Source organism: Nothobranchius furzeri, chromosome 10 (assembly GCF_043380555.1).
Source record: "Nothobranchius furzeri strain GRZ-AD chromosome 10, NfurGRZ-RIMD1, whole genome shotgun sequence".
Lineage (NCBI taxonomy): Eukaryota > Metazoa > Chordata > Actinopteri > Cyprinodontiformes > Nothobranchiidae > Nothobranchius > Nothobranchius furzeri.
Window position 1 is genome coordinate 52591015 of NC_091750.1, and position 20062 is coordinate 52611076.

General features: G+C 41.6%; 2 protein-coding genes across 2 annotated transcripts; both read right to left on the minus strand.

The window, feature by feature from the left end:
* Positions 1 to 4431: 4431 nt before the first annotated feature.
* mybbp1a (MYB binding protein (P160) 1a) lies at positions 4432 to 15118 on the minus strand. The gene is made up of 27 exons (XM_015961171.3): positions 14866 to 15118; positions 14181 to 14276; positions 13985 to 14068; positions 13825 to 13899; positions 13630 to 13737; positions 13353 to 13543; positions 13103 to 13270; positions 12824 to 12941; positions 12435 to 12724; positions 12258 to 12368; positions 12052 to 12177; positions 11749 to 11946; positions 11537 to 11636; positions 11287 to 11380; positions 10988 to 11142; positions 10790 to 10900; positions 10590 to 10706; positions 10334 to 10507; positions 10098 to 10255; positions 9614 to 9748; positions 9395 to 9485; positions 7067 to 7198; positions 6921 to 6989; positions 6573 to 6686; positions 5811 to 5906; positions 5604 to 5728; positions 4432 to 4964 (listed from the first exon to the last, which is right to left on the minus strand). Exons 1-27 carry the CDS (start codon positions 15040 to 15042, stop codon positions 4616 to 4618), a joined length of 3762 nt encoding a protein of 1253 aa, XP_015816657.3. The 5' UTR covers positions 15043 to 15118; the 3' UTR covers positions 4432 to 4615.
* Positions 15119 to 15760: 642 nt separating this feature from the next.
* On the minus strand, positions 15761 to 19345 carry tbl2 (transducin beta like 2). The gene is made up of 7 exons (XM_015961173.3): positions 19133 to 19345; positions 18333 to 18454; positions 17695 to 17879; positions 17420 to 17571; positions 17175 to 17301; positions 16727 to 16879; positions 15761 to 16368 (listed from the first exon to the last, which is right to left on the minus strand). Exons 1-7 carry the CDS (start codon positions 19257 to 19259, stop codon positions 15909 to 15911), a joined length of 1326 nt encoding a protein of 441 aa, XP_015816659.3. The 5' UTR covers positions 19260 to 19345; the 3' UTR covers positions 15761 to 15908.
* Positions 19346 to 20062: the final 717 nt, after the last annotated feature.

The following is a 20062-nucleotide window of genomic DNA, read 5'->3' on the forward strand; positions in this document are numbered from 1 at the left end:
TACAGTATATTTCAGTCTAATCTTGGTTGATTCAAGTTCTAGTAGCTGTTTTAATCAGATCTAAACAAACTAATTAAATGGATAATCTGATGTAAACAGATGCATCATTAGGCCTTAAAAGTGTTCCTTTGAATGCTTTGACGTTGAACTCTGTGATCTACACACACAACTGAAGGGCGTGTTTCCTCTTTAGTGATGCAGGATCTGTTTTCGGACCTTGTTTACTTGTCGGTCTCTCTGCCTTCTTTATTTTAAGAATGAAATGCTGTCATGGCTTAGAGACGCTCCGTGTCTTATTTTGAAATATTTTCACCATATGCACCTGTCGTATTTTCCTTTATGCCTTTTCAGTTTTTCAGCAATTGCCATGCTTGAAATCCAGACCACGTACCCGTCAAACTGATGACCAGAAGCAGCCCTCACCCCGTCATGGCTTTGGAAATAATCACATACAGACATTTAGACAGATGGAAACGTATTAAAGAATTGCATTTGTAAAAATCAGCTTCAAATTAAGATTATTAAATTGCCCAGTTTTATGAATTTGTTTTATGCAGCTCCAAATGTGGAATTTAGTCCAAATCAAACATTTTAACCCTCTCAGGCTCAAAACGAGTTTTGATAAAAGGGCGATCAACTACTGTAAGTCCTTCAGGGGTACTTCTGAGTTTAAAAATGCTCATGCTCTAATTTCCTTCTAGGATTAATAAAGTATCTTTGAATTGAATTTGAATTTGAAATACATATGTGACGTAACCAGGTAGGTAGGTTTTCAACATTGCAAATCTGCAACGTCTGTCTGTTGTTGGTGATAATAAAGGAAATGTACAGTTGGTTTACTTCAAGACTTCTTTTCCAGACCAAGCATTTGCTTACTGCTGCAGAAAACAAGAACAACAAAATTGCATCAAAAATTAAAGGCCTTGCACTCCTTGAAGGAATAATAATCCTACAATAATAATGGACTTAGAGCTGCTTTAAATCCATAACATAATGCTAGATGTGATTTGACTCTATGCTCATTTTAGAACAATATCTGGACAGTTTGTTTTTGATTCAAAAAGTTACCCAGCTGTAGAAGTCCATGCAAACATCATTTTTTGAGATTTTTGATTAAATCTGTCCAGTAGTGCATCATATATTTTAAACACAGGCACAAACATCATAGCCCATTGTTTTCCCTTCAAGAATGAGCACTGTAACAATCCAGTGGGTCATAAAATAAGTCAAAATCATTATAAACTGATTAAAAAATGCATTAAACAGCTAGATAATTGGTTCACACTGTGTGCCTTCTGCTTGTGATGTTGAGCAGAGAAACACCTTCTCTACAAACTCACGATGGGTATTGATTTATTTATTTTTCACCCTCCTGTGGCCTTTGTGCATACTCCAGTTGGTGGATGAAAGTTTAAAAGACAGAGCAGAGAGAGAACCGGAGCAAACATGAGGTTTGTTGTACACGAGCTGGCTCCTGCAGTGCAGAGAGGCTTTAAGATGAGATTACTGATGGATGAGGCGGCTGCCCGCTAACACTCCTGCAGATTTATGGCTGCTAGACTTCATGTCCTGTGCACTAATCCATTTGGGGGGACACTGCATCATTTTTCTGACAGCAGAATTAGGGTTCTGTGTGATTGCTTACCTTTGTTTATTGCACAAAGGCTTGCAACATCCAATCGTGCACAAAGGCCAGGGATATTTTTCCTGGTAAGAGCGTTATGTAATGCTGTGGCAGCTGTTTCAGTGTGGAACAGAGGTGATCCCATTACAGCAGCAAAATGAAACTTTTCATATAATCCTTTTGCAAAACACTCTGCCATTTAAATAGGGAGTAGATTTGTTTATTTCTAAAGAAAAAATGTTTTTACTCTGGTCTGTGCATTTGTAGCCAGAAACCTTTTTGGCAGAGCACATGATGCAGCTGTGAGAACAAGTCAAATAATTCAAACTCTTAGAAAATTCATAAGAAAATGTAGTCTCTAAACAAACCACACATGCATGTGTTTTGGTCTGTGGGAGGAAAGTGGAGTGGAGAAAACCCATGCATGCATGAGAACATGCAAACTCCACACAGAAACGCCACAGCCTTCTCACTGCCAGACACCTCTGCTACCAACCATGCAGCACCAGAAAAATAGCAAAGAAATAACCATGAATATTTTTCCCTGTCTGGTTATTCTATAAAAATGCATCTAAAATGTATTTTTAACATTAGACATAAAAATGTTTCTTTTTTCAGTCTTTTCAATTCATTTACAAAACAAATGTCAAATTTTAAATTGTGTTCTAAAACGTATTCAATACATTTGGCTAAACTATAAATTTCTAACATTTTTTGTATTTCTAATGTTACAGAAATATGTTTCTTTGATTTTCAAATCTAAATAGGTCTCAGTTCTCTAAATCAAATTTAAAATGTGCTTTTTAAATTATCCTTGTTTAGTAGACTTAAATATACGTTATAGTTTAAATAGCACACGTTAATTTTTCTTCTTTAACGGAAGAATTCCAAATCCAATTATAATCAGTTTAGGTTTGCCTGAAAATAAAATATAAACAGTTGTTTAGCAGTAAAAAGGTTGCAGGTCTGAATTAACCTGCTGCCCCTGGTGAAGAGGAGCAAAAGAACTAAATACCCTGCAGCTGGACTGACGATGAATCATGAGGCTCTTGACCAAAACCAAGCACACATTTACAGGTCCTTCTCAAAAAATTAGCATATTGTGATAAAGTTCATTATTGTCTGTAATGTACTGATAAACATTAGACTTTCATATGTATTAGATTCATTGCCCACAACTGAAGTAGTCCAAGCCTTTTTTTGTTTCTAATATTGATGATTTTGGCATACAGCTCATGAAAACCCAAAATTCCTATCTCAAAAAATTAGCATATTTCATCCGACCAATAAAAGAAATAAAATAAAAGTGTTTTAAATACAAAAAAAGTCGACCTTCAAATAATTATGTTCAGTTATGCACTCAATACTTGGTCGAGAATGCTTTTGCAGAAATGACTGCTTCAATGCGGCGTGGCATGGATGCAATCAGCCTGTGGCACTGCTGAGGTGTTATGGAGGCCCAGGATGCTTCAATAGCAGCCATAAGCTCATCCAGAGTGTTGGGTCTTGCATCTCTCAACTTTCTCTTTACAATATCCCACAGATTCTCTATGAGGTTCAGGGCAGGAGAGTTGGCAGGCCAACTGAGCACAGTAATACCATGGTCAGTAAACCATTTACCAGTGGTTTTGGCACTGTGAGCAGGTGCCAGGTCATGCTGTAAAATGAAATCTTCATCTCCATAAAGCTTTTCAGCAGATGGAAGCATGAAGTGCTCCAAAACCTCCTGATAGCTAGCTGCATTGACCCTGCCCTTGATAAAACACAGTGGACCAACACCAGCTGCTGACATGGCACCCCAGACCATCACTGACTGTGGGTACTTGACACTGGACTTCAGGCATTTTGGCATTTCCCTCTGCCCAGTCTTCCTCCAGACTCTGGCACCTTGATTTCTGAATGACATGCAAAATTTGTTTTCATCCGAAAAAAGTACTTTGGACCACTGAGCAAGAGTCCAGTGCTGCTTCTGTTGCCCAGGTCAGGCGCTTCTGCCGCTGTTTCTGGTTCAAAAGTGGCTTGACCTGGGGAATGCGGCACCTGTAGCCCATTTCCTGCACACGCCTGTACACGGTGGCTCTGGATGTTTCTACTCCAAACTCAGTGCACTGCTTCTGCAGGTCCCCCAAGGTCTGGAATCGGTCCTTCTCCACAATCTTCCTCAGGGTCCGGTCGCCTCTTCTCGTTGTGCAGCGTTTTCTGCCACACTTTTTCCTTCCCAGACTTCCCACTGAGGTGCCTTGATACAGCACTCTGGGAACAGCCTACTCGTTCAGAAATTTCTTTCTGTGTCTTACCCTCTTGCTTGAGGGTGTCAATGATGGCCTTCTGGACAGCAGTCAGGTCAGCAGTCTTACCCATGATTGCGGTTTTGAGTAATGAACCAGGCTGGGAGTTTTTAAAAGCCTCAGGAATCTTTTGCAGGTGTTTCGAGTTTATTAGTTGATTCAGATGATTAGGTTAATAGCTCATTTAGAGAACGTTTTCAAGATATGCTAATTTTTAGAGATAGGAATGTTGGGTTTGCATGAGCTGTATGCCAAAATCATCAATATTAGAAACAATAAAAGGCTTGAACTATTTCAGTTCTGTGTAATAAATCTTATATGAAAGTCTAATATTTATCAGTACATTACAGACAATAATGAACTTTATCACAATATGCAAATTTTTTAGAAGGACCTGTATGTGATCATGGGACCCAGAAAAGCTCTGAAGTCCCAGTTTGGATTGAACAAATGGTATTTATCTCATCCAGGCTGCAGGACACGGCTGAGAGGAATTAAGTAAAAGTGAAACCGCCAAACTTGTAGGACTAGATTTCGGTTTATTGTTGCCGTCTGGCCAACAACAGTCACAAATATTCACTAAATTCACACCCACCTTCTCAAGTTATTCCTCATATTTAAGCCAACTTACAGTCAAAGCTGAACAGACAGTAAAAAAGTGTTTAAAATGATATTCATAGATTTTAAATAGTCCATGTTACATTCACTGGCCTCCTCCTTTCTTCTGCTTCAGTTTCTTCTTCTGTTTCTTGTCTGCTTTACTGTCGGTTTGTGTTTTGCTCCTTTTCGCCGGGCTGGACTGTGAAGGAGGCGCCGCCGCGCCGTCAGCAGCTCGTTTCCTTTTAGGCTTCTTGTTGCGTTTCTTTTTGGCCTGCCCCGTCTCTTCCCCTGGTTTGTTTGTGGAGCTTGACTTGTCCCCCGCCGGCTCCAGAACAGGCTTGTTGCGCTTTTTGCGCTTTTTTGTTTCTGGCAGAAAACCTTTTTTCTTATTGGGAGCTTCTTCCTGCAGCTCAGCATCCTTGTCGGGTTTTGTCTTCTCGGTTTTGGGCTTACTGGAAAATAAACATACAAAAATAAATAAAACAATAATAGAAAAATGACCAAAAGGCAAATAAAATTCAGAATTTTTTCTTGCCAGGAAATGTTAAATATGCTAATTGAACAGGAAAAAACGTGCAAACGTTTTAATTTGTAACACTTTAAAATTCAAATATAAAATTTCAGTCAAGGACGACCAGTTTCCTTCTTTCTCATTTATAGGTGCTTTATTTTTCAGTTAGGACACTGAAGGGGGCGGGGCCTAAAACATACACTGCAACCAGCCACTAGGGGGCTATTTTTCCCCCACTGGTTAATCTTTCACATTAAAATCCTCTAAAGAATAAAGTGTTGCCTGTTCCACACATTTACATACATCTGCTGTAGAGGGTGCGGTTCTCAAACAGGAAATAAAAACTAAATAAAAGTCTAGTTGAAGATCTTCTGTGGAAGGTGAAACAAGGCGATAAGGTCAACTTCTCTCCAATAATTACATGAAGATCTAATTTCATCAACGTTGCATCGTGAATTTTAGATCTAATGAAAAAATATTTCTCCACGTGGAAAACACAAAAATAAGTTTCCACATATTAGGATGACAAATAAAGGTTTTGTTTTTTAGAGACGTTTCTGGAGGCGTGTCCAAAACTCACATCACTCCAAAGTGTTTCATCACAGCCCAGTAGGTGTCCTCCAGTGTTCCCGTCTTTTTGAAGGTGACGACGTTGGTCAGGGGCTGCAGGACATTTCGGAGAGGCTCCAGATCCACAGAGAGTTTCTAAAGAAACAGCAAAGACACAGTCTGGAACCTTGCTGACTTCCTGGTTGTGGGTTTGATCCCCACAGGTGAGTCCACCCACCTTCCAGTGAACATGTTTCACCAGAAACTGACACAGCTCCAGGGTTCTCACCAGCTTCTCTTTGGCCACTTTGCTGTCACTGACCTGCTCCAGACTCTGGAAAACAGCAGCAGGAGGGTTAAATTAGCTCAGATTTAACAGATGCACTAAATATTTATGTGTGAAGCAAAAGCCTTTGAAAGTTCAAATCTGCAGTTTTTCTGTATTCTTTCACCATAAAGTAAAGCAAAAATCTGAAGATTAAAGGACAGAGGAGTTCTGATTTTAGTTCAGGAGAAAAGACAGGAGAGGTGGAGGATTTACGGAAGCATGTAATTACCCATGTCTTCACCTCCCTCTCTCTGGAGGACACGAGGAGGACAGCGAGAAGAGCAGTGCCTCCAATTATCATTTATCACAGCACCATGCAATCTCATAAACTTTCCAGATTAATATAATTAAACTGCAAACAGGCCTAAAGTATGCACATGTATTAACATCTCTGCTTAAAGCAGGGGACACGACATGCGGCTGCAGCCTCGTGCACACGGAGAAAACCGATTTCAATCTGTTCCACAAGGAGGGTTTGGCAGAATTAGAACTGAGGCTGGGAACAGGAAGTGGATGGAAAACAAAAAACAAAGGAGGAAATGAGTGAAAGTAAGATGTCCTTCATGGCAGACAGTAATGATTTTGCCTCTGTGTGTGTAGGAGCCATATGTGTCACATATGTGTGTGTGTGTGTTGTGTGTTGTGTGTGTGTGTGTGTGTGTGTGTACTTACTGCAGCCAGCTGCAGCGTCACCTGCTCACAGAGCTTTGTCCACTTTGCGCCGCTCAGAATCTGCTGGACATCTCTGCTCTGCATGGCTCTGAGCACCAACACACACGCCTGACCCTGAACACATACACAGAACGAGACTCCTAAAGCCTGATGAGTGGAGTGCAAACCCAACACGCTACTCCGCCAAAAGCTTTGCAAAGTCTCAAGCTTCTGCCAAAGCTCTGATTGGACATTCTGCCTCTAAAAATAAAGACTAACTTCATGTCTCCATATTTAATTTCACCAGCGATAAATATTCTGATTCCAAGAATCGTTTTCTCATTTATGTTTTAATCAAAGCTTTTGTACCTGCTGATGTTCCCGGACTCCAGATGTGATGTGCTGCACAGCTGTATCCAACAGATTCACACATAAAACCTGAACAAAGCACCAAGTGTCACTAACTGCTCTGTGGTGACTAAACTTTACAGCATGAGACGAGGGTCTGCACTCACGGGGAATCTGCAGAACAAGTCGGTGAACATCTGAGAGGTCAGGGGGCTTTTCCTCCGACTCATGAAGGAGACCAGAGCGTCTCTGAAGAGGCTGGAGACCCGATCCACATCCACATTACCCATAAACCTCGGCTGCAGACAGAAGACGGGAAAGGGTATGCGTGAAATTCAGATTTTAATACTATTTAGCAGGGATGTGTATTTTTGAAATTCTGGCGATACGATACATATCACACGATACAGGGGAGACGATACGATATATCACGATATATTGCGATACATTCAGTCAGACGTTACAAGCAATTTTTTGCTGAATTTTTTGTAAGAATGTTCAATAAACAGTCAAATCTGATACGTAACATGTTTAACATGAGGTATCTGAACCGTGATGGAGGGATTTACATTTCAATGGTGGAAACAAAACCCGTTGCACACTGCTGCCAACTAGCGGGTGGCAGTTGAATTGCACAAAACGAAAAGAAAATACACAAATGTTTGCATGTAAATTCTTTCAAGAATTAGATACACGGCTTTTGAATATCGATATAATATTGCTGGAAAATATATCGCGATATATTGCCATATCGATATTTCCGATACACAGCTTTTGAATATCGATATAATATTGCTGGGAAATTTTTCACGATATATTGCCATATCGATATTTTCTTACATCCCTACTATTTAGTAGAAACTGTTCATGCATTGACAGTGGGAGCTGTTTTTAACTGAAGTGCATAAAAAAATAAAATCTAAAACATGTCTGACAAACATAAAGGACACAAACCACTGTCTAAAGATCACACACTAGTTAAATGCTGTGTGTTGATGCAAGTGTAACCAGAACGAATTTCAACAAAAATGTTAAACCTGCTGCCAGTGGCTTACTAGGATCACCATGGTAACCGCCAGCACCAGTGAAAACTTGAAAAACTGCAAAAGAGTCTGGAGGTGACTTAATTCTTTTAGCGTTTTTTTGTGCAGAATTTATGACAAATTTTCTGTTAGAAAAAGAAAAAAAAATGTTATGAAGAATTTGTCGTGTGGTTAAGGGTGTGGCTTCTGCGCTCTGAGGGGATATAAGTAAAAACTTTCAGTCCTAAAGAAAGAAAAACTCCTCTGTTGTGTTTCTGGAGGCTGTCTAAAAGATTTTTGAAACAAATTCTGTTTACGCTGTTATAACACACCATTCTTGATTAGGTTGCTTGTTTTTTAATTAGAAACAAGCTGAAAGTCAGAGAAGGTTAATGGAATGAATAGTAAAAAGGGGCGCCTCGATGCTTAATTGTCATCTTTATTAATAAAACTGATTTATTTTTGACTGCCATAAAAAAGGTAAATAAAATAAAATTCTAACCACATTTTAACTATATTTATTTTTCCTTTTTAATCTGTAAATATTTTTTATCTTATATTAAATGTTAAAATGAACCCTTGCTGCAGCTTTAGGACTTCACAATATTTAAAAATTAAACTAACCCTAAAACAAGATGCAAAATCACGATGCAGCCAATCAGTATCCTCTAAACACAACAAATGTCATTTCATTTCCATACATCGTGGAAATGGTCCCAAAAACACAACCGTAAGCAGATTTTCAACAGTATAAAAGGTTTATTCATGTCTAAAACGTCAGGTTGATGAATTCTTCAAAACCCGGAGAAATAAGAGCTGACAGCCTCAGCTGGTAATAAACTAATTAGCTTCAAGCTTTTGAGAAAATCTGTTTTTTTCCTGCCAGATTGATGTCACTTTTCCTTTTCATGAGACGTTCTTCCAAATAATTCGATGCGCTTTTTGAAAACAACGGCTGACAACAGCTCGCCCTTCGCAGCTGTGAAGTAACCACGGAGACGTGTTTGTGACGTTTCTGTGCGTAAATAAACTCAGATTTCTGCCTTCTAACTGACTTTTTATAAAAGCAGATTGGGGAGAGTAATTAGCTGGATCATCTGGTGTAATTTTATTTGAAATAAATACGTCTTTAATGTTTTTTTCTCATTGTTTATAATCTTATCTTTTCAAAGTAAAATGCTTGTGCAGAGATGTGCTGTAAAGGAGGCCCAGTTATCCAGGACAAGTCCCGACCCGAAAAAAATTAATGGAACAGACCTGGATTGAGTCTGCTGCAGGGCTGGACCCAGCGCCCACACTTAAATACTCAGTCACCTCCAGTAAAAGGACTTTTGTGTGATTTGTTTTGTGCAAAGCTGTAGGAATGAGGTGCCATGTGAGTAATCTGATTCCTCTCTAAACTGATCAAAGCTCAGCAGCCTCCCACCATGAGGAGGCGAAGACAAGTGGAACCTCACGAGTGTGCAAACATACGTCGTTGGCTGCTGCTCCATCAGCTATCCGTGCCTCCTTGGTCTCAGCAGGTGGAGCTCCTCGCAGCACTTTCACCAAATAAAGAGACGCACTAAAGGATTCACACACACAAAGAGCCTTGATTCTGCTTTCTGTTCACTTCAGAGCCCCATCACGGGTGAGAAAGTTCAGGGATGTGTTTTTTATCTTCAGCTCGGGCATCGAACCGTAACATTTTACCTGAAGTAGTAGAGACACACGGAGGAGTCGCTCAGCTTCAGAGATTTACTCATCAGTTTGTCCAGCAAGTCGTGCAGCTCCCCCTGTCTGTCTGCGGCGGTCCTGCAGTACACTTTGGATCGACACAACTGGTTTCTACAAAAAAGGCATTTTTATTAGAAATAATTAAATAACAAATTATATGTCAGTAATGTGTTCAAGTGTTCCTGTTGACTTATAACAGCGCTCACAGCTGGGACTAATAACCATCTTCTGATTCAAATACTTTTACAAAACTACAAAATAAATAAATAACGTTTCTTATTTTATAACAATAAAACAAACGAACTGCACTGACGTCTGATGTTTGAACTGCTGAGAGCTGCTGGTGCTGATCTATCTCTGAGAATTAGCAATAGTTTTTTTGCTAAATCGATCGTGTTGAATATTGTCCGACCCTTTGGTGAATCTATGCTTCTACTGTGTGCGGTTCTTTGGTTTTCACCTGAAGATGTCTGCTGCTCTCCGGAGGAAGTCCTGCTCCTGCTGCTCGCTGCCGGAGCTCATCCCTCTGTCGATCATGTTGAGCAGAGGCTCCACCAACCCGATGATGAGCGGGCTGCCAGCCTGCCGGGCTACGAACACCTCCACCAGGTCCAACACCTGAAACACACAAACGGCGCCATTAGATGCCCCGTCCTGACTGGCCCCGAGCAGCAGGAGCGTTCCTCAAACACACACCTTCATCCTAAAATCTCGGACCAGTGTCTTCTCCTTCTGCAGTTTGGTCTTCTCATCTTTCTTGGCCTGAATCTTCTTCTTCTGCTCTGAGAACAGCGTTGACAGGCTCTGGTCCAGCTTCATCATAGCATCGTCGTCTAAATCTTCATCGCTGCTTGCGTCCTCCTCAGTGGCCTGAGTGTGACGCACGGCAGATGAGCTTAAGTTATCTTTGTTTCTCCTTGAAACAATCAGGAAGAGATGAACTGAAACCGACCAGAGCGTTCTGCTGCTGGAGAACCTTCATCAGCTCCAAACGAAAACTTTGGTCCACCTCCTCCTCCACTGCTTCATCTCCATCAGAGTCTTCATCCGATCCAGCCTCGCTGTCGTCCTGGAAACCAAAGCAAAATCTGCATCAAATGTTTGATCTAAATCTGTAAATTGTGAAGCCACAAGAGTGTAGAGGAAGAAGACCTCCATCTCCTCATCCTCGTCCTCCTCAAGTTTCCTCTTCTGTGTTTTGTCTGCATCATCAGTGACGACTACAGCACTGTCCTCCTCGTCCTCCTTATCGGGGTCCAACACCTGCACAGAGCCCGGAACACAGGCGTGTCAAAAACACGGAGGTGCTCCATCAGAACTGTTTTAGCCATCGGCGCTGAGCCCACTTACGTCCAAGATGGCGGTGAGGGCTGCCGCCGTGACGTGGGGGCAGATGGAGGCGAAGACCGTTTTGCAGACCTGCCTGATGAGTCGGTTCTGTTGAGACAAAAGGGACAACAAGATGTCCACCATCACCTCCACCCACTCTGGCTCATCCGTCTCCCCTGTGAGGGACGAAATATTCAAAACCGTTAAATAAAAATGTCTTTCCCTGAATATTATCCATGTTCTTGCTTCTTATGATGAAAATAAGTGGAAAAAAAACTTCATTTGGGAAAGAAAGATTAAACAGCATCAGTGTGTCTCACCTTCTTTCTTTTTCTTCTTCTTGGTTTTTTTCTCCTGAGCTTTATCCACACAATTCTGTAAGTCCTTCATGATGTCCAGGAGCTCGTCGGGGGCCTTCAGGTCAGACAAAAAGTCTATTCATTTTGGTTTCAATGCACAAAATACTAACGGAGAAAAAGCACAACCTTGTTTGTGAGGTTTGTAATATTTGCAGAGGAAATTCAGACTTTTTCTCTAAGCAGCTCAGTGTTGCAGTAAGGTGGCGTGTACCTTGAACAGATGCATCCCGACCAGCAGGAACAGCTGCTGGAATGCGCCGCTCTCTGCTGTTGTGCCTTTTTTCCTCAAGTTCTCCACCGACTCCAGCATGCTGAAAAACAGCAATAACAATTTCCTGCCTTCACATCAACATAAAATCTCAACTATATCATCACATTTAACCGATAAGTAATCAGAAATGTGAAGCCTGAGTGTCCCCTCACCTGTCCCAGGCCTGTCTCTGCTCAGGACTGAACGGATGGACTCTGTGAACGTGTTTTGGATGGTTTAGAAGGAGCTGGGCATACTGAACCAAGCGGTAAATCCACATGGTGCCATCAGCTGTTACGCCGAGCACCCGTCTCTGATTGACGGCCGTGCCGTCGTCGCTAGGTGGCATGTGGTGCAGCGACATGAGGAGTCTGGATGGAAGACAGATGGGACGGGACTTAACTGAAGCTGCAGAGGCAAAGTCTGACTTCTTTAATAAAGTTGGTAATACTTAAGGAAATTAGACTTCTTCTCACCCAAAAAAAGAACTGACGAGCACTCCTCTGGTTTTCTCGTCAAGCGGGATGGAAGGCTTTGAACTAGTCTCTGCGATGTCAGAGGAGGCCTTCTGGGTGCCGAAGAAGGCGTGGAAAAAGACAAACCTGGAAAAGGAGCAAGTCAGAATCATGGTTTTCTCCTCGACTCCCACAGAAACCCTGAAGCTGCTCACCAGGAAGCTCACCTGGCCACGTCCATGATGAGATCCTCCTGCTTCTTCACCTGACTGTTGTCGATGATGGAGGCAAGTCGAGAAACAATCCACCTCCTCAGGTGGAAAACGGCGCTGTCCTTCCTGAAGGAGCATTAGAGTTAAAAGGTGTTTTTTCAGTCAGCTAAAGAAGCGGGCGTATAAACTCACTGCTCTCCACCCTCCTGCTTGCCCTTCTGCTTGCGGGTGCTGAAGTCCAGCAGCTCTTCCATCCGAGGCTGAAGAAACATTCCTTTAAGCCACTCCACGTAGCTCTGCAAGGCTGCAGGCTGAAGATGCTGCACCACCTTCCACACTGGCAACACCACAGGCAAACCCAAGTGGGTCAGCGAGGAGAAGCCCACCATGACCGCCAGCTGCTTGTCTGAGTCCTGACAGGCCTGCAGGAAGTCCAACACGTAGGTGTCCATCTCCGGGGCCAGCTTGAAGCGGCCCGGTTTCTGGAAAAGAAAAACAGCCATCCAGATCTACAGCTCACCAAGACCTCACTTGTTATTCCTCTGATTCGAGTGAAATCTAAAATTCACCCTGGAACTAACCTGAGATGCAAGAACGTGTTCTCCGTAGTGCATCATCACTTCTCCAGATAAGACCGTCTTCAGCTGGGACAACGACAGCAGAGGGAGGGCGCTTCCCAGCAGGCGGAAGCTCAGATAACTGAACAGAATCAACAATGGGAAGGCTGGATGTTAGAATAAAAATTCACTTGCAGGGAAGAACAAAGTCATACAAGAAAATAAAAACTACACTTTTCACATTTTAGAGCTTTGTTTCCACGTTTTGGGTCCGATTCATTCACATCCTCGTAATAAACTCACTGAGTCACTCCGAACGGCTCCCTGAACATTCCCTCTGTGATGGCTTTGTTCCAGAAGAGCTGGAAGCTGTCCTCCTTCAGAGAGAGCTTCAGGAGGTCCAGAGCAACGGCTGGTAGAGTTAACTCCTTCTTCACAGAGTGAGCTGCCATCTTTAACACCTCTATCAATCTGACAGATAAGGTTTTTAATGATAATAAGCAGGAGGAGACGGTTGAATGCGTATTTTGAGACCTGATTCCCGAATTCTCACTTTGGAATGTTGTCAGCGTTAATGATGGTGGAGGAGCCCAGCAGCTTCTTGAGTTTCTTCGGCTTGAGAGTTTGAGGGAAGCGCTGCAGCGCCACCAACAGCAGCTGCAGCTGCTCGGGAGTGTTGAAGGCTGACGCCAGGTCAGTCTGCAGGGCGCCCAGCAGGACCTCCTCGAACACCTCCTCTGGGATCTGAAGGCCAAGAGGGCAGCATGTGAGTGCGTTTTGAGGTTAAACTGATACAAAGTGGAAAGCTGCAACCAGGACGCAGCGGTCACCTCAGTGAGGATGTCCACCATGGTTTTACTGGGCAGGTCCTTCAGGTGCTGCTTGTGCTGAGTCAGACTCTGGAGGAGCGTCACACATCCCAACACCACCTGTGGCTCCTGCAGAGATCAGAGCTGCTATAAGTGTTTTTGACTCTTTAGAATGTTAACCTTAAAAAACAAAAAAAAAAAAAACTCCCAACTCACTTCAGCGAGACGTCCAGACTGATGAAGAGCGAGGACGCCAAACAAGTTTCCGAACATCGCATTTCTGGCAAGTTTCTATGAAACAACGTGATTTTGGTGAGTGGAAACGCCCGTTAGTGAAGTTCCTGATGCCAAAGGAGTCCTGAGCATCTAAACTCACCTTCTTCACAGCCTGTATGTTGTGTTTCTCTTTGATTCTGTTCAGTATACTCTGCAGGGAGACGTCCTTAAAGGCACTCAAGACCTGAAAGAGGAAACTTATCGCTTAATTTGAAACATTGAAGTTTTTTGATTTCTACAAACTGGTGAACTTTAAAGTTGAATCGACCAATCAAGCGGGCTGGCGGTGCCCTCACCTGTCCCAGAGCCAGGCTGAACCCAGGCCTGGCTGTCTCCCGGGTGTGGGACAGTCCGTCCACCAGACGTTTAAACGTGTAATCCAGTTCATCGGCCTGCAGGACAGAAACAACATCCGTAAAACTTTCTACACACCACTGAGACTGGGAACATTTAGACATCACTACTCTCAGAAGAGCCCCAGGCCAGCTGTGGCTACATGGTAGCTCATCCCTACCAGTGTGTAAATGTGTGATTGTGCTGTGAAGCGTCTTGGGGGCGCTATACAAATACAGGCCATTTAAAACTCATGTCTTTATCTTTGAGTATAAATGACTTGATGAACATTTTATTTTTGTTTTGATATACCGGTATTAAACTTGCACTTTGCTTTATACTTTATTTTTATATTTAATTAACGCCTTCTACTTTGTTGTGAACTTTTAGCTGATTGTTAAACACTAGTGAAATTGTTTTTAACAGAAACTAATTTAGTCCGTTAAAACTTGATTTTCTTTGAGTTATTGTCCAATTATGAAGAAAAAGTTTTTTAAACCAAAACGTAGGCGATTTTATTAAGAAATTGACAATTTAGTCAGTGATATAATCATTTGAATCTAAAAACTTTTATTCTGATTTACTAAAACTTTAACTTCAGAGGACATAATGCATCTGAGTCTGGATCGTGTCCAGGCAGTTTCTCACCTTGTTTTCTGTTTTCAGGTACTGGATCAGGTTCTCCACGGCCTTCAGTCGGACCTCCTGATCCGGTTTAGCTAAATCCCAGAAGAAGTCGAGGAAGACCCGGTTCTGCTGTAAAACCCCGGCCGGTCGCAGCGGCTCCGCTGCCTTCACCAACAGTTCCACCATCTCTACAGACATCTGCTCTCAGAACCACCTCTGATCAACATGCTGCTACGGGAGGAAAACGTGTTTCCACAGACACAAACCACTTCCGGGTCAATTCAGATGAGGGTTGCTCTTTAGCGATAGGCCGGCGCAAGACTCGGATTTCATCGTTAAAGAATGCTGCCCAGTAGTTGCACCTCCACGTGCGCCGGTGACAACATGATGTAAACCCCCATTTTTTTGTTCTTTCAATAAACTTTGTTTTGATCATCAGCGTTTTTTGTGGGAAGGTGGAACAGTCTAAACCAGGGCCAGATCCATATCCATGGAAACTTCTTGATGTTGAGGGTTTTTCTGACTGTATCTTTTTTTTTCAGTTAAAATCTAAGTGAAAGCTACTGAAGCTTATTTAGGAAAGAGCATTCTCAGGGTTTAATCTTGTTTTTCTAACAAAGACCTCAATAAGCGCCTCCTGAATTTTATCTTGAGAGGTACTATAACTAATGTTTCTTATTCAATTGGCAAAAACTAAATCCAGACTTTAATATGAATTTAGTGACAATTAACCCATGCTACTTTTAAATCACTTTTTATTTAATTATTCAGTAAGTAAATTCTTTCTCTTTAAGCATTTACTCGTTTTGTGATATGATGCTGTGACAAGAGCGTTCACTTTGGTATTGTAGACCATCTTCATTACCGTGTTTTTGGTTTCCTAACTTTAAATCAAACCACACACATCCACAACACATTTCATCTTTGCATAAAAATGTATTCTTTATTAAAACTGCATGCATAACCCGTTGCTTCCTGCACAAATTAATGAGCAGAAAAGGGAAACTGGATGTTGACAAAAACATGACACATCACAATCACATGGTGGCTCTTTGTGCATTCTTTCACTCGATCCGAGCAGTGAGCACAGTGTCCAGAGCGCTCTGAGCATCTTTTATCTGCTGCTGCAGTCTCTGCTTCATAGCCTCGTTCTGGGCTTTTTTCAGCATGTCCTGCATGTCTTTGATAGCAGCCTGGTAGCCTGGCGCATTATGAAACACTCTGATAGCCTTGTCGCCGCTGCACACCAAGAAGCGGCTGTTAATGTCAAACCTGAGGTCGGAGATGTTTTCACTGTGGACACCGTGCAGTTCCTTCTCCAGATTCCCAGTGGCAGCATCGTACATCGCTATGTTACAACCATTGCTGATGGCCACAACACGGCCATCAGGGGACAAAGCCACTCTGCTGCCTTCGGAGGAGGAGCAAGGGACCGTCTTCAGGAGGTAAGGATCCTGCTGCTTTTTGTACTCTACATCTGTGTTCCACAGCTTCCACGTTCCATCTTTAGAGACGGTGACCATCCTGATCGATAAAAGAAAGAAAAACAAATCAGTTATATTAAAGTGTCGTAGATAATCTGTGTGTTTTTTCCATTTAGCAGAGTGATTGCTTCAGATATCAAACATAGGAACTGGATCTCACTGATGAATTTCAAGCTTCATTGTGCAAACAGAACTAACGATTTAACACCCACTGTGTCCTCATCAGATGACACCCTTGGTGTTGAATCATTAGTTCTGTTTGCACAATGAAGCTGGAAATTACTCAGCGTGCCCCAGATCATCTTTGGTATTGGAAGCTGTTTGTCTTATCGCTTTTAAATTCAAAGCACAACAAGCCTCCTCTGTGGCTCTGTGTTGTAAACAAACACTTTTATTACCTGTGAGAGTTGTTAGAAAAAGCAAAAGCATGAACTCCTGCAGAATGGCCTTTCAGATCAAACGCTCGAGCGACCTCTCTGAACTCTCCTCCCTTCCCAAAGCAAACCTCCCAAACCTTCACGTCAGGAGTGAAACCACAGGATGCTACAAACCTGAGCACAGGGAGAAAACAATGACAATCCTACAGATTTTGATATGCATCCTTTAAAACTATGCAGACCAATTTAGCTTGAGTTGTTTTAGTTTTAGGTTTGTGCAAAATGTGCTGTGGTTAAGCCACCATCAAACCCTAAAAGTCTATTTTGGTGCAGGATGTTTACGCCACCACTGAGAGTTGAAAAGGTCAGGGGAAAAAAAAAAAAAGATTTTAGCAACGAAACCCAGCTACAGATATGCTGAGTCTAAAAAGTAAACACCACATTTTTAATTTAAGTTCCTCTGACTGACCTGCCACAGGGGGAGACAGCAGCATAAGAACTGGTCATCTGGTTGGTGTTGATGGAGGCCAGCAGCTCTCCTTTCAGGTCCCAGATGTGGATAGTAGTGTCTGTGGAGGCACTCATGATGAACTTGCCTGCATGGAGGAAAAAATATCCATGTTTAAAACTTGTGAGAAACATGGAGATCTTTAACATAAAAATAAAAACAACAAGAACATAAAAGAACATTTAATTTATTAATGTGTCCTGTACCCGTCTCTGCAATGCCAATATTGATTATTGGGGCCTTGTGTTTCTGTGGGAAATCCTCAGGTGCAGCCTTGAAGCTGAAAGTTCCGTCATCCTTCTTGATCATTTTTAAGATGCGTATCGTGTCTCCGTTGGCGAGCCAGGTGATAAACGCCCTACAGGACAGGAATGCTTTGAATTGAGTAATGACCCAAAAATGACTAACAGCAGCAGGTTAATGTCTGTGTTAATAAAATAAAAAATTAGGGTGGTTTTATATCAGAATGAGTATGACAGACCTGGAGTCTGGACTGAAGCGGACAAGCGTGGCGTGATCCAGCTCCACATTGGCTCTCAGACACTTGTGTTCCCGCTCCAGGAAGTCTTTGGTGCTCCAAATCCGAACGGTCCGATCATCAGCGCAGGATGCCAAGTACTTCCCGTTACTGCTGAAATCCAGGCATGTCACGTTCCCGCTGTGGCCCTAGAGGGAACACAAATGAGCAGGAGGAATTGTAAAAGGGCTAAATATTTAGAAAAAAAATCTCTATTTCTTGTATTTTTAACGCGCGTCCACCATTACTACACGTGAGCAGTAAATTCTGAGTCAATGATGCAAAAAGGCCACCCTTCAATAAATAAAATAAACTCTTATTAAGAGTGTTTCTTGTAATTTTAAGTGAGATAGTAACAAAAGTCTGGTTTTAGTTAGAAAGATTAAGGGACAGATTTTTAAAGAGGCAACAACCTCTTTACAATATCTTTACAAATGTAGGTGTGTGTAAGACTTTAATATAATTAGGTCAAATGATACAGAGGCTGAACGTGAGCTTATCTGTGAATAATACATGCACATTGTGGTAAAGCTGGTTTCGTGTTATGATCTGTGATCTTAGATGAGGTTTTGTGTGTGTGTGTGTGTGTGTTTTCAGTTTACCTTCAGTGAGGAGGCCAACAATGGATCGCTGAAACTGTGCTGTGCAGGTTTATCTTTGCGACTTCGCTGCTTTTCCTGCTTTGGTTTCTTAGACGTAGGGCCTTTTGCAGCACTGGATTCAACTGAAGCACAAATAGTTGTCATAATTTACACTGTGTGTGTGGGGAGGGGGGGATAGTTCTTGTCAACAAGTCAAAACGTCAGAGTATTTGACAACACAATTCTGACAATACGTCAGCTTGTCAATTAAAATATAACAGAGCATTTTTTCTAATTAATAATATCTATATATTATTAGTCTGAATTGGTAGAACTATAAATGCGTAAAAATAGAAGGCTTGCGTTTGTGAAGGACGTTATTCTATTAACGTCAACATAACTTAAGTGAAAACAGAAGAAACTGGTGAATCGCTAATTCATTATCACTTCAAGTATTTATTATATCTTAATTATTGTAATAAATGCCAACATCACACACTGATCTGATCGGAGAACATGTTTCACCAGTTAAATTATGGTAATAAAACGATACAATCAGGTTACTCAAAACCGTGACCCCATTGGTCCGTCAACAAAAGATGTCCCCATCGGCCAAAGGCAGGTGGTAGTCGCTGAAAAGTTCCTTCAGTTAATGTTTTCAGTCCGAGTTTAAATTGGTAGAGTGAATAATATTGAAAACACAGTGACTTTATATTAAACATCGAATTATTTGATAAACGAATAATTGCGTTAATTCAACAGACTCAAACGCTGCTAACTCTCCGCGTTTCTGAGTCACCAATGCGGTAATGTGCTCCTACCTGAACTCTCCACTGTTTGCTCTATTTCTTCTCTTTTCTCTTCTTTCCGTCTCCCCACCGCTAATGCCACCAGACCAACCAGTGCACCCAGTAATAAAGTCACAGCAACCAGAGCAGCTATCTCCATGTCGAAGTATTTCTGCCACGTATTTCATACACTGCTAAAAGCTAGCCCATTCTAACAGGGCTCTGCGCATGCGCTCAAATACAATTCTTTTAGAGATACGTTCACGATCCCCAATTTCAACCGTAAATATAAGCTGTAAAATTAAATAACTTAGAAACCGCATGTTCAAAATTTTCTAATTTAATTTCTGAAGTTGTGTAGCAATAACTATCGGCTTTATGTTTAATATTGGTTTGCTAAAAGCAAAAAGTTTATTCCTGAAAAAGAAATATACTCAAAGTGAATCATAAAGCCTGAGCTAGTAAAATGGAGACAAATTTTGTACTAAATCGTTATTCACCAGCTCTAGAAGATTTAATGTGTATTCTTACATGTCATTATCCCACACAGTGGCAAAAATACACTAAAGCTTTACATGAAATAAACTCACAGTAGGTGTAACTTCGTACTACTGATATTCAGTGAATCCAATAAAAATAGCTGTGGACCACCTAGTGGACTGGAATGTAATCGACAACGAGAAACGTGCAGAAAACGATGATAAATTATTGCTATGAAAACTTTTAAATACGTCAAAAGAAGCTCTCAACTTTTGATTCATTATAAATTCTTTGACTAATGGCAAATGACAAAATATATTACGTATATAATTCCAGCTGTAGTTTCCTTTCATACGGTGCACTGTGTGGGATTTTAAAGTCGAGCCAGATCACTAAATCACACTAAAAAGTGTTGCCATGGTACCAATAAATATAACTTTTAATGTTCACCAAATCACTTGCATTTCATTTTTATTTACATTT